This window comes from Heptranchias perlo, chromosome 25 (assembly GCF_035084215.1).
Source record: "Heptranchias perlo isolate sHepPer1 chromosome 25, sHepPer1.hap1, whole genome shotgun sequence".
Classification (NCBI taxonomy): Eukaryota; Metazoa; Chordata; class Chondrichthyes; order Hexanchiformes; family Hexanchidae; genus Heptranchias; species Heptranchias perlo.
In genome coordinates, this window is record NC_090349.1 from 7,715,009 (window position 1) to 7,728,805 (window position 13,797).

Consider the following 13,797-nt stretch of genomic DNA (forward strand, 5'->3'; position numbering starts at 1 on the left):
GCTCTAACCAGTTGTAGGACAACACATTTCAGGAGTTGAATTTGAGAAATGTCTCAAGTTGTTTTTAACTATGTTTCTTGTTAAATGCTCAAGTAGAAACTCCAATTCTCTCTATAAATTTGTAACCCTCAAACTTGTGAAAATTCTGCTCAAATGTTTCTACTAGTGATGTTGCAAAAGATAAATGTTATTAACAGATTGTCCACTTTTTTTCCTGAATTTCTTCTTAAAATAAATGAGTTAATGATTTTTTTTTGATAGAAATTTAAATAAAGCCTCCACTTTGTAAAGCACGGGTCTTTCAGCTTCTGTTTCTGCAATGCAGCCTCTACTCACCCATCCCCCCCTTCCTTCTGCTCCAATTGTGGTTGCAAAGCCTTCAGCCATTATGGCCCCACACTCTAGTTGTTTTCCCTAAGCATCTCCTTGCTATCTCTCTCTTCCTTCAAAAGCCTCCTCAAAACCCATCTTCTTGACCCTTACTTTTAGTCACCACCCCTAACTCTTCTATCACTGCTTGACATCCAGTTAATTTTGCCTCTGTAAGGTGCTTCTCTGGTGTTTCATTGCGTTAAGGGCACAACGTGAATAACAGAACTGGATTATGATTTTGCTAGAAATAGGGATCTAAGGAAGTCTGTCCCTTAGAAATGTTATAACTGAACACTGAATTCCATCCGTGTAATATTTGGTCACTCATGAATAATCCACTGATGGAAATAAAACCCAATTAAATGTTGGGCCATTTGTCGGCTTGTGTTTGATTTTATACAGTGGAAGTGCTGCTGCGATATCCTGTTTGATGTGTTTTGTTTTTTTAAAACCTTTTATTGAGGATTATTTTGGTTCAATTTTCCTCTTTTTCACACATCAGCAGTGTAGATCAGGTATCATGTGTTCAGCAGGACAGTATACACTGGGGATCATGAGATCAGCTGTGTAGACCCAGGATCATGGATCAACAGTACACGTTGGAGATTGTGGGAGCAGGAGTACAATACAGATCCAGATTGTGGGAGTACTGTATACATTGGGGATTGTGGGATTCTTGGTACAGTACAAATAGGGATCATGGGATCAACAGTCGAGGACCATGGGATCTAGGAACATAGGAATATAGGAACAGGAGTAGGCCATTCAGCCCCTCGAGCCTGCTCCGCCATTTGATAAGATCATGGCTGATCTGTGATCTAACTCCATATACCTGCCTTTGGCCCATATCCCTTAATACCTTTGGTTGCCAAAAAGCTATCTATCTCAGATTTAAATTTAACAATTGAGATTGTAGGATCGGCAGTACACAGTGCGGATTGCTCTCTTCTGAAACATCAATCTGTTGGTTATACTGACCATTTGGGTTTTTGACCAATCTGTTCGCTATATCGGGATTCCAGTGTAGCGCAATATTTTTTTTCCTTTTCTGTATGTATTTGTAATGATTTCCACCAGAAAAGCAACAGACAAAGAAACAGAGAAGAAAGCTTTATTAATATTTCTTCATCTCCACATCAACTCTCAGCAGTAGTGTTCCTTGTCCAGATCTTTATATTGAGGGTTATATGGAGCGGTAGACAAGCACATGGCTGCCGTGCGATCACAATTACAAATATCAGTCTCACAGGGGTTATTCTTGCCTGAAAAAGACAAAATTGGTAGTTACAGTATGGCGTGTCCTGGGTTTGTACCTACATCACCGCACCACAATCATCAAGTAAAGGCCAGACACTTCAACTGGACGATTAAAACAATTCCCGCCCATTCCTGAAAGCTGTTGCTGGAGTATGGTTTCACGGGTACATGCCATCTTCTGGTACCTCATCATCCAAGTGATTATTCGTCATGAATGAGCCTAGTCCGTGAGTGTCAGCCCACTATTCAATCAGTTCCAGCTGAGCCCAATCCTCTCCTCACCCAACTGAGCACCTTCCAGTGGGTTGTAGGGGGGTGGGGGGGGGTCACTGGATGATAATTAGGAATATGAACCTGGCTGAATTGTTACCTCCTGAGTCCCACTGGCACGGAGACAAATTATAATGGGCCGGATTTTCCTGTAAGCGGCAAACGAACGGCGCCCGCTGTTTGTTAGACTTGCACTTGCCCATAGACTTTTCATGGTCTTTTGCATGGCACGTTCCTCTCACGAGGCCCTCAATTCAATGTGACCCCCCTCTCCCGAGCATCTGAGAACTGTGTGAATGGGGCAAGCAGCTGTCTATCCCCTTAACCAATCAGATTGAAGCATGTTAATGAGCAGCGCAGTTAGAACCAGGAAGTGTAAGTTGGAATAGTGAATTTAATGTCAATCAGGTACAGAAAGCGAAATAAAGAGAGGGGAAGAACTATTGAATTAAGAGACAGAAGTAAAGGAGACAGAAGGAAAAAGTAAAAAAAATATTTTTTTAAATGTCCAACAAGAATTCAAATCTGAAGGAATGAGACTCCACACTTGTAAAAGTTAATTTTTAGTGCTCTAGAGGTGGTTTGACAGTAATTAAGACTCACCATGCTGTTAAAAGTGTGCTTAGACTTGATGTACCTCTTTTTCGCGAGATTAGTGTATATCGAGTTACATCGAAACTACAGCACAGTAACAGGCCATTCGGCCCAACTGATCTACACCGGCGTTTATGCTCCGCACGATCCTCCTCCCTCTCTACTTCATCTAATCCTATCAGCATAACCGTATATTCCTTTCTCCCTCATGTGCCTTTCTAGCTTTCCCTTATATGCATCTATGCTTTTCCCTCATCTATTCCTTGTAGTAGCGCGTTCCACATTCTTACCACTCTTTGGGTAGAGAAGTTTCTCCTGAATTCCCAATTGAATTTATAAGTGACAATTTTATATTTATGACCTCCAGTTTTGGACTCCCACAAGTGGAAACATTTTCTGTATGTCTACCCCATCAAACCCTTTCATTATCTTAAAGACCTCTATCAGGTCACCCCTCAGCCATCTCTTTTCTAAAGAAAAGAGCCCCAGCCTGTTCAGCCTTTCCTGATAAGGATATCCTCTCAGTTCTGGTATCATCCTTGAGAATCTTTTTTGCACCTTCTCCAATGCCTTTACATTCTTTCCATAATATGGAGACCAGAACTGTGCACAATACTCCATGTGTGGTCTACCAAGGTTCTATACAAGTTTAACATAACTTCCCTGCTTTTCAATTCTATCCCTCTAGAAATGAACCCCAGTGCTTGACTTGTCCTTTTTATGGCCTTATTAACTTGTGTCGCTACTTTTAGTGATTTGTGTATCTGTACCCCTAGGTCCCTTTGTTCCTCTATCCCATTTAGACTGTTATTATCCAAGCAGTATGTGGCCTCCTTATTCTTCCTACCAAAATATACCATCTCACACTTGTCTATATTGAAATTCATTTGCCAATTTCATGCCCATTTTGCAAGTTTCTTGATGTCCTCTTGCATATTGACGCATTCTTCCTTTGTATTAACTACACCCCCCAATTTGGTGTCATCTGCAAATTTTGAAATTGTACTTCGGATTCCCAAATTCAAATTGTGAATGTAAATTGTGAACAACTGTGGTCCCAGCACCAAACCACTTCCCACCTTTTCAAATGCAAAATACTGCGGATGCTGGAAATCTGAAATAAAAACAGAAAATGCTGGAGAAGCCCAGCAAGTCAGGCAGCATCTGTGGAGAAAGAAACAGAGTTAACGTTTCAGGTCAAAGACCTTTCGTCAGAACTGGAAGATGTTAAAAGAGTTAAAGTATTTGAGCAAGAACAGAGCCAGGGAAAGGGGGGAGGGAGGGAAGGTTTCTGATAGGGTGGAGGGCACGAGTGATTAAATGACAAAAGGGATGAAGGTGCAAGGCAAGGAGGGTGATAATGGGACAGGTTAAGAAACAAAAGATTGAACAGTAGCAGCTGCAAATGGCAGCAGCAGAACTATTACCAGCTTTCCCACCTTTTGCCAGTCTAAGTAATTAGCCTCAACCTCTATTCTCTTTTCTGTTTTGTCGCCAACTTGCTATCTATTTTGCTACCTGTCCCCTGACTTCACATGCTCTGACCTTAGCCATGAGTCTATAATGCAGTACCTTATCGAAGGCCTTTTGAAAATCCAAATATATTACATCTACTACATTACCCTTGCCTACCTTTTCTGTTACTTCAAAGAATTCAATAAGGTTGGTCATGCATGACCTTCCCTTCTGAAATCCATGCTGACTGTTATTTATTATATTTTCCATTTCTAGATGTTTTTCTATGACATCTTTGTGTAAAGATTCCATTATCTTTCCTACCACCGATGTTAAGCTAATTGGTCTATAGTTCCCTGGACTTGTTCTATCTCCCTTTTTAAATATAGGAATCACATTAGTTATCTGCCAGTCATCTGCCACTATTCCCTTTTCTAGTGAATTACTGTTTATATGTAATAGTGCCTCTATTTCTACTTCTAATATTCGCGGATGCAATCCCTCTGGAACATGGTCATCCTCCCTAAGTTTGATTAGTTTATCAATTATCTCCCCCCTTTCCAGCTTAAATGTTTTCATCTCTTTTTTAATCTCTTCTTCTAATGCCCTGCCCACCTTGTTAGTCTCCCTGGTAAATACAGAGGCAAAGTAAATATTCCAATATTTCTGCCATTTCACTCTCATTACCTGTGAGTTTATCTTGTGCATCCCTTAGTGGCCCTATCGCTATCCTGATTTTTCTTTTGTTATTTATTTGTCTGTAGAATACTACTGATTTTTATATTCCTTCATAATTTAATCTCATGGTTCCTCTTTTCTTTCCTAATTTTTTTTGACTTCTTTCCTATCCTCTTCGTATTCCCTTTTGTCAGCCTTTCCTTTATTGTCTGTGTACTTAGAGTATGCCTTTTTCTTTAGTTTCAATTTTACCCTTATCTCTTTATTTATCTATGGTATTTCATTATTGGCTAGTTTGGTCTTGCTTTTTAGAGGTTTACATTTCTCCTGAACTCTGTTGATCGCCGTTTTGAATATTATCCATTGCTGTTCTATTTCTTTGTCTGCCCTAGTTCCACTCTCATCTCCTCAAAATTAGCTTTTTTCCAATCTATTACTTTGGTCTTCGTCTTTCGCAATCATTATTTTAAACCATATTATGTCGTGATCGCTATTGCCTAGATGTTTCCCTGTGCTTACTTCGCTTATCTGCTCTGGTTCATTTCCCATTACTAGATCCAGTAGTGATTCCTCTCTTGTTGGGCTTCTCACATACTGGGTAGAAAGGATTCCTGTACACATTGTAAAAACTCCATTCCCTTTTCTCCTTTCCCTACCTCTTCTTACCAGTTTATTTGGGGGTAGTTAAAATCTCTTATGAGTAAAAAACATCAAATAATAATCATTTTTTAGATTTGCCTACATATTTCTCCTCCACTTCCCTTCCACTATTAGGTGGTCTATAGAATATGCCTATTAACGTGATCGATCCCTTCTTATCCTTTGTCTCAATCCATATGGATTCTGTTTCTATCTTAATGTTATTTATGTCCCTTTTTTCTGCTGCCATTATGTTATCTCTAATTAGTGCAGCTACCCCACCCCCTTCTTCCTTCCCCATCCTTTCCAAATACATTATATCCTGCAATATTTAACTGCCAGTCCTGTTCCTTATGTAACCATGTTTCAATTATCCCTACCACATCTGGCTCCTCTCTATGAATTATTGTCTCCAGTTCCCCCATTTTGTTTTGGATGCTGTGCACATTGCTGTACAGGCAATTTAATTTATTTTTAGTAATTGTTCCCCTCCCTTTGTTTTTAAGAGTCATTTTGAGCTTGTATCCTATAACTGTATTTGTTCCCTGACCATTTATTTTACCCTTATTCCTTAACCTGGTCTGACCTTTACTCTCATTCGCCATTTTTTTTTCTTCAGACTTATGTTTTCTTCCCCAGATCCCTGCCCCTCCCCCCCCCCCCAATCTTACTAGTTTAAAGCCTTTTGACAGCCCTAATTATTCTTTCTGCTAGGACTCTGGTCCCATTCTGGTTCAGATGCAGCCCCTCCCCAAGATACCGCTCCTTCCTGTCCCAGTACTGGTGTCAGTGTCCCATGAAATGGAACCCCTCCTTCCCACACCACTCTTTCAGCCACACATTCACCTTTCTGATCTGTCTATCCTTATGCCAATTAGCACGTGGTTCGGGTAGTAATCCTGAGATTACCACCCATGAGTCCTGCTTTATAATTTAGTTCCTAGATTCTGATATTCCCGTAGCAGGACCTCCTCCCTTATCTTCCCTGTATCATTGGTCCCAACATGGACCACGACAACCTGATCTTTCCCGTCCCTTTCCAAGTTCCTCTTCAGATGCTCGGAGATATCGTTTACCCATGCACCAGGTATGCAACAGACCCTCCTGGACTCTCGGTCGTGACTGCAGAGGACGCTATTTATCCCCCTGATTATCGAATCCCCTTTGACTACAATCTTTCCATTCTGCTCCACCCCTCCTTGGACTGCCTCCTGCTCCACGGTGCCATGGTTATCATCCTGGCTGTCCACCCCGCAGCCTACATCCTTATCCTTACGGGTTGAAACTACATTATAACTGTTGGATAGGACCAGTGTCTGCGGGACCTCCTTCTCTACCTCCCTGCTGAGCTATGTGCTAGAGTATCTCTAACTTGCACTCCAGCTCAAGGACTCTGAGCTGGAGTGACACAAGGCACAGACATTTCTGCAGCTGTCTCGCTGTCCACAAACTCCCACATATCACAGTCCTGACACACAGCCTGCACGGCCATGTCTAGTTTGTATTTATTTATTTATTTATTTGTGAGTATTAATTTAATTCTAGAACTAAAAGTATCCATCAGGTCAGTGCTGGAACTTCATGCTGTTTAATAAATTTGAGCGGTGAGTCAGCCAGAGAGATGCTGCTCTCGCGCAGTTTACGGAGGAGCAGGGCATCTGGTAGAGCAATTTCTGGATTTCCATATCTGACTGCGCATGTGTGGTCACTGGAAGTTGCTGTTCCAGATGCACAGAAATAACTATGAGCCCTGTTAGCCTCGCCGTTATTTTCACAGGAAAATCCGGCCCATTAGGTATGGTTTATATCAATGGGTGTTAATTGTATTCAGGTATCAATTGGGGACTCTCTCATATCTTTTTTATAGGAGAGCTTATCTAGGGTGTGGTCTTTGTGTAAGGGGAATCTCTGTGAATAAAGGCTTGGAAACAACGAGAGACCAGGCTTTAGTATTCTATCCTTTACCACATGACTATCCAATTTTAACATGGTAGCAGAGGATGGTTGCCTAAAGGTGAAGGCTGGAAAGTATGATTTTTTTTTGGACTTAAAACAAAACTTAAGCCTAGTGGCCATTGTGGAAAATGGCAGAAAGCAAGTTTAAATCGTCGAGGTACGGTTTCCCTCCGATCTTCTCAGGGTTTGAACCGTATGACCAGTGGAGGAATGATGGGCATCTACCCGACATAGTGGAAAATTGCCCAGGTATTTCCTGTCCACAAAAAGCAGGACAAATCCAATCCGGCCAATTACCACCCCATCAGTCTACTCTCAATCATCAGCAAAGTGATGGAAGGTGTTGTCGACAGTGCTATCAAGCGACACTTACTCACCAATAACCTGCTCATCAATGCTCAGTTTGGGTTCCGCCAGGACCACTCGGCTCCAGACCTCATTACAGCCTTAGTCCAAACATGGACAAAAGAGCTGAATTCCAGAGGTGAGGTGAGAGTGACTGCCCTTGACATCAAGGAGCCCTATTAAAATTGAAGTCAATGGGAATCAGGGGAAAACTCTCCAGTGGCTGGAGTCATACCTAGCACAAAGGAAGATGGTAGTGGTTGTTGGAGGCCAATCATCTCAGCCCCAGGACATTGCAGCAGGAGTTCCTCAGGGCAGTGTCCTAGGCCCAACTATCTTCAGCTGCTTCATCAATGACCTTCCCTCCATCATAAGATCGGAAGTGGGGATGTTGGCTGATGATTGCACAGTGTTCAGTTCCATTCGCAGCCCCTCAGATAATGAAGCAGTCCGTGCCCGCATGCAGCAAGACCTGGACAACATCCAGGCTTGGGCTCATAAGTGGCAAGTAACATTCATGCCAGACAAGTGCCAGGCAATGACCATCTCCAACAAGAGAGAGTCTAACCACTTCCCGTTGACATTGAACAGCATTACCATCGCCGAATCCCCCACCATCAAAATCCTGGGGGTCACCAGTGACCAGAAACTTAACTGAACGAGCCACATAAATACTGTGGCTACAAGAGCAGGTCAGAGGCTGGGTATTCTGCGGCGAGTGACTCACCTCCTGACTCCCCAAAGCCTTTCCACCATCTACAAGGCACAAGTCAGGAGTGTGATGGAATACTCTCCACTTGCCTGGATGAGTGCAGCTCCAACAACACTCAAGAAGCTTGACACCATCCAGGACAAAGCAGCCCGCTTGATTGGCACCCCATCCACCACCCTGAACATTCACTCCCTTCACCACCGGCGCACAGTGGCTGCAGTGTGTACCATCCACAGGATGCACTGCAGCAACTCGCCAAGGCTTCTTCGACAGCACCTCCCAAACCCTCTACCACCTAGAAGGACAAGAGCAACAGGGACATGGGAACAACACCACCTGCACATTCCCCTCCAAGTCACATACCAGCCGACTTGGAAATATATCGCCGTTCCTTCATCGTCACTGGGTCAAAATCCTGGAGCTCCCTACCTAACAGCACTGTGGGAGAACCATCACCACACGGACTGCAGCGGTTCAAGAAGGCGGCTCACCACCACCTTCTCAAGGGCAATCAGGGATAGACAATAAATGCTGGCCTTGCCAGCGGCGCCCACTTCCCGTGAACAAATAAAGAAAAATAAATAGAGGCATAGAGTTCAAAAGTATGGAAGTCATGATGAACCTTTATAAAACATTGATTCGGCCACAACTTGAATATTGTGTCCAGTTCTGGGCACCGCACTTTAGGAAAGATGTGAAGGCCTTAGAGAGGGTGCTGGCCTTAGAGAGGGTGCTGAAGAGATTTACTAGAAAGATTCCAGGGATGAGGGACTTTAGATACGTGGATAGACTGGAGAAGCTGTGATTGTTCTCATTGGAACAGAGACGGTTGAGAGGAGATTTGATAGAAGTATTCAAAATCATGAAGGGTCTAGACAGAGTAAATAGAGAGAAACTGTTCCCTTTGATGGAAGGGTCAAGAACCAGAGGACATAGATTTAAGGTGATTGGCAAAAAAACCGAAGGTGACATGAGGGAAAACATTTTTACACAGCGAGTGGTTAGGATCTGGAATACACTGCCCGAGGGGATGGTGGAGGCAGATTCAATCGTGGCCTTCAAAAGGGAACTGAATAAATACGTGAAATGAAAAAAATTGCAGGGCTACGGGGATAGGGCGGGGGAGTGGGACCAGCTGGATTGCTCTTGCATAGAGCCTGCGCGGACTCGATGGGCCGAATGGCCTCCTTCCGTGCTGCAACCTTTTTATGATTCTATGATTCTAGGAGTTTTAATCCTCTGATGAATGTATTAGTTGCAGATTCCTTTAATTGTGTGGTGTTAGATTGTGCATGTATTTCAACTGTATGCGGGGTCGATTGGCTGAAATGTTATTCTGATTCACTAAGTAGTGAGGATTGACGCACGGTTAAGGAATATTACAGTTCTATGGGCCTGAAATTCAGCCGCCTAGCGGCCATTGTTTCGGCACTACGCACGGTGTCTTCTTGGATGCGCACACACGTATCCAGCGTGACGTGTGCTGGACGCCATCTTGGTATAGGAGTTAGCGCGTGCGCAAATACCGAATGCCGGAAGCATGTAATGTAAGGAGAAAATGTGCGCAACGCTGATTTAAAGTGATAAGTTCCAAAATGGTGTCTAACGCTTAACTCAATGCACAGTCTTAACCACATCCATCTGAACGTGTCTTAGCGTGCCTGGAGGACCCCCACCAGCACTATCTAAAGGGACCATGCAAGATTTACAGGTTAATTGCTGGATTATTGCTTCTGGGTGCCGATACGTTTGTAACTGTGTTTGAATACTCCTATACTTGAATACTGGGACGCGGGGACATAGCCTAACATTTAGAGCCAGGACGTGCAGGAGTGAAGTTAGGAAATACTTCTACATGCAAAGGGTGGGAAAAGTTTGGAACAATCTTCTACAAACAGCAGCTGATGCTAGCTCAATTGTGAATTCTAAATCTGAGATTGCTAGATTTCAGTGAACCAAAGGAATTAAGGGATATGGGGCTCAGGCAGAGTTAGGAATATGGAGTTAGGTCACAGGTCCACCATGATCTCATTGAATGGCGGAACAGGCTCGAGGGGCTAAATGCCACAGCCACTTGCTGCATCCTGTTATGCACCAGCTTCTCCTGCAAGCAAGCAGGACGTGTGTCTGGGTGACTTGCTTTTCAAGGTTGAATAGCTGCCATTGTGTGTGGCCTGTGAGTTGTGGGTGGGCGGCTTGCAACGGTGGTAATATGAGAGGAAGCATCTGGTTGGAAGAGTTGAGTACTGATAGAAAGAGTTTGTTGGTATGTGTGTGATAGGGGGGTGTAGTGTGTGGAGCAGTGGATGCGGCTAGTGGTGCAGTTGGTAGGAGACACCACTTGACATTTGACCCCACTCACCTTGACCACTCTTGTCAAAGCATTGAACTTCTTCCTGCACTGCATCCATGTTTGTGATGCTGTGCACCTGGCATTGACTTTGTACCCCGCTGCCTCCCACTGCCTTTTGGGCGTATGTCTGGAGGGCCTCTTGCTGTGTCCCCCCCCCCCCCCGCCGCGGATATAGGATGCCCCTCCTTCTGTCCACCTCTTGCACCAAGGTCTCTAGTGCATCAGCAGAGAACCTTGGTGTACGCACTCTCGCAGGCCTGGTACCATCTCAGATCGGCAGATTGGTGAGGTCTGGCGTGCAGATGGAGGATGTGGGATTTAGTGGTGCGCAACCTTTATTCAATATTTTAACATAACTCATCAGTTTGTAAACATAGGGACGGGACTAGCATCTGTGTTTTACGTGTGCGATGTCTGATCTCTGCTCAGACTCCGTGCAGACAGCAGACTGTTATTTTCAGCAAATAACAGGTACCAGCAACTTTTAAGAGATTTTTAAGAGGCAGTTTGCCTTTGAGGGATTCAGGCTCCCCTTGCTGGTGGAGAGTGTGAATTGCATTGAATCCTTGTGTCAACGCTGATTTGGAACATTGCTTGAAGGTAAGTCCTCAGGCCTCTCAAATGTCTTGTTCTGCCTGCGCAGGGGCCATTGAGCACAGGATAATAGCGGTTCGCGCTACCCCCACCCAATAATAGATCCTATCCAATTTTTTTTTCCCCCCCCCTTGTGCCTCCAATGTTCATGATTTTTTTGATGAGGTTCCTGAGGTACAGAGTGAGGTAGATCAAGGGCTGGACAGTGGTAATGTCAGTGATCAAGAAAAACATGACAGAGTTATCACACCCACAGAACAATTACCCAAAGTAGGTGCACAAGTAACATATGTTCCAGAAGGGACTAATGAATGGAGGGATGCAACAATTTTGGGACATACAGGCAACGCTACTGGTAGGAATAAATATTGGTTGAATGATCAGGATGATGGCCATGAAGCAAAGTTCATGGACTGGCAGAATGGGGTAAAAGAGTGGAGAGTATGAAAGCGGAATACAAGTAGTGATAGGGAGTCCGGAAATGAATCTCACGTCAGAAAACGATCACGAATTAGAGATGAAAGAGGGAGATCTCGCAGTAGTAGTGCCTACAGAAATAGAAGTGGAAATAGAGGACATAACTTGACTAGGTCAGACAATAAAACAAAGACCACAGAACAATCACGTAACAGAACTAGAAGCAGAAGTCCTCACGATCGTGAAGTTTACGTGGCTGCCAATAAACTTGAGGATAAATGAGTAAGAAATGCAAAACAAAGGGAGTTAGATAGTTGGAAAGAGGCAGCAGATGTGGAAGGAAAACTATGGAAACTAAACAAATGCACCTTTGGCCTGAATGATGCTTCCAGGGTATGGTATTTTTCAGTGAGATCTGTTTTGCTGAAAATAGGTTGTGTTCAACCAAAAACAGATCCTGCAATGTTTTATCGATACCATAACGGAAAACTTTCAGGCATCTTCACGATGCATGTTAATGAGTTCTTATGGGGTGCTACTGTGGAATTTGAGAAATTTGTCATTAATAAGATTAGAGTAGAATTTAAAACCCCCTGTTTAGACATTAAACAGAGTGGGTCTGGTATAACTTTAAATCAACAGTCCTATTTAGAGTGTTACTCCCATCCCAGTGAATTGTACTAGGTCATCTCAGAAAGGTGATGTTATATCAATGAGTGTTAATTGTATTCAGGTGGTGGGTATCAATTGGGGACTCCCTTGTATCCTTTTTATAGGACAGCTTATCTAGGGTGTGGTGTGGGTGTAAGGGGAATCTCTGAATAAAGGCTTGGAAACAACTAAAGACCCGGCTCCCGTATTCTATCCTTTACCACATGGCTATCCAATTTTAACATCAGGCTCACCGTTAATTACCCTGCTTAAGATTAGCTAACTCAGCACAGAATGGGGATCAAAATCTGCGATCTTCATAGTCTGTAGGGCTTAATCCCTTAAAGGGTTTGCCAATTGAGCTGCCAGGAAAGCCACTTGTCAGGGATGATAATTAGAGACCTGTTCTTATGGACCTTTTTTCAAGCATTTCACACAAGTTTCTCCAACATTTGTAAACGGGAATCAATATTGGCATCTAAGGCAGGTTTTACTGTGTGTAATGTTAAACTGATCCACATACTGGCTGTCCATTGGGTCAGTGAAGGGCTTTTTATATCTCAAGTCCTCATCTGTCAAAGACTCGGCTAGAAAATGTGATCAGGCCATTGATGACTGTGTCTTGTAATTTATTAACTTTACTAGCAGATCTCCCATGGCATTGCTCACAAGGGAATTCAATGTCTGACAACTGTGGAGGTGTTTATGCCGTGTAATGGATAGCATCAGAGCCACTGATTTACAGTGCCCGAATAAGACAAATTCCATTTTGATTAAATGCTATTCTGAGATTTTTACTAGGGCTTTGGGGACTGAATTCCACAATTCTGCCCATTATTCTTTGAAAACTGTAAATAAGTCGCCTTTATTTAATATATTACCCAATCAGCCATGGAGTTGAAAATGGGAGTCGAGATCAAGTGTAGTTTTAAATGAAGCGGGGCTGGAGGGCCTGGGGCTAAACTGAGTGCATAGATGTAATCGAGCCCCCATTTTAAAGTCATACATTCTGACCTTAGTTTTATATAATACTTTGATTTGATATTATTATTTATAGTTAAATAGCAAAGCTTATGCCAATTTGGGAGCAGAGAAATGGAGTTTGCTGGATCAGAGGATTTCTCTGCAGTGGAGACTGAGGAGCTGGAAGATGCAAAATTGAGGCACTACAGGAGAGTGTAATTATAGTGTGACAAGTTTACATAGTCAGTTGCCATTATAAATATAGACATAGAAATTTATGATGGAAAAAGTTGACACAAAAGTATGACAAAAATGTGAAGTCAAGTTTTGTACACAGGAAGTGTACACGGATGAATGATTTTGAATATATTATAGATATTGCTTTACCTATTCGTGCTTACTTTTTTATCATTTTAATGCTGAGAACACACAGCAAGATTTTGTGCACCATTTGGAGGTAGACATCTGGGGTATGATTTTAGTTCAGAGCCGGGAACCCAGCGTGTCCGCAGACATTCGGGTGGGGAACCCGGAAACCAAA

General features: G+C 43.1%; 1 protein-coding gene across 1 annotated transcript in view; it reads right to left on the reverse strand.

The window, feature by feature from the left end:
- Positions 1-1,515: 1,515 nt before the first annotated feature.
- The window catches only part of LOC137342336 (phospholipase A2, minor isoenzyme-like), a 40,318-nt gene continuing 28,036 nt past the window's right edge, over positions 1,516-13,797 (reverse strand). Inside the window, exon 5 of the mRNA XM_068006274.1 lies at positions 1,516-1,634. Coding sequence (XP_067862375.1) covers positions 1,516-1,634 — 119 coding nt within the window. The remainder of the gene's footprint in view (positions 1,635-13,797) is intronic.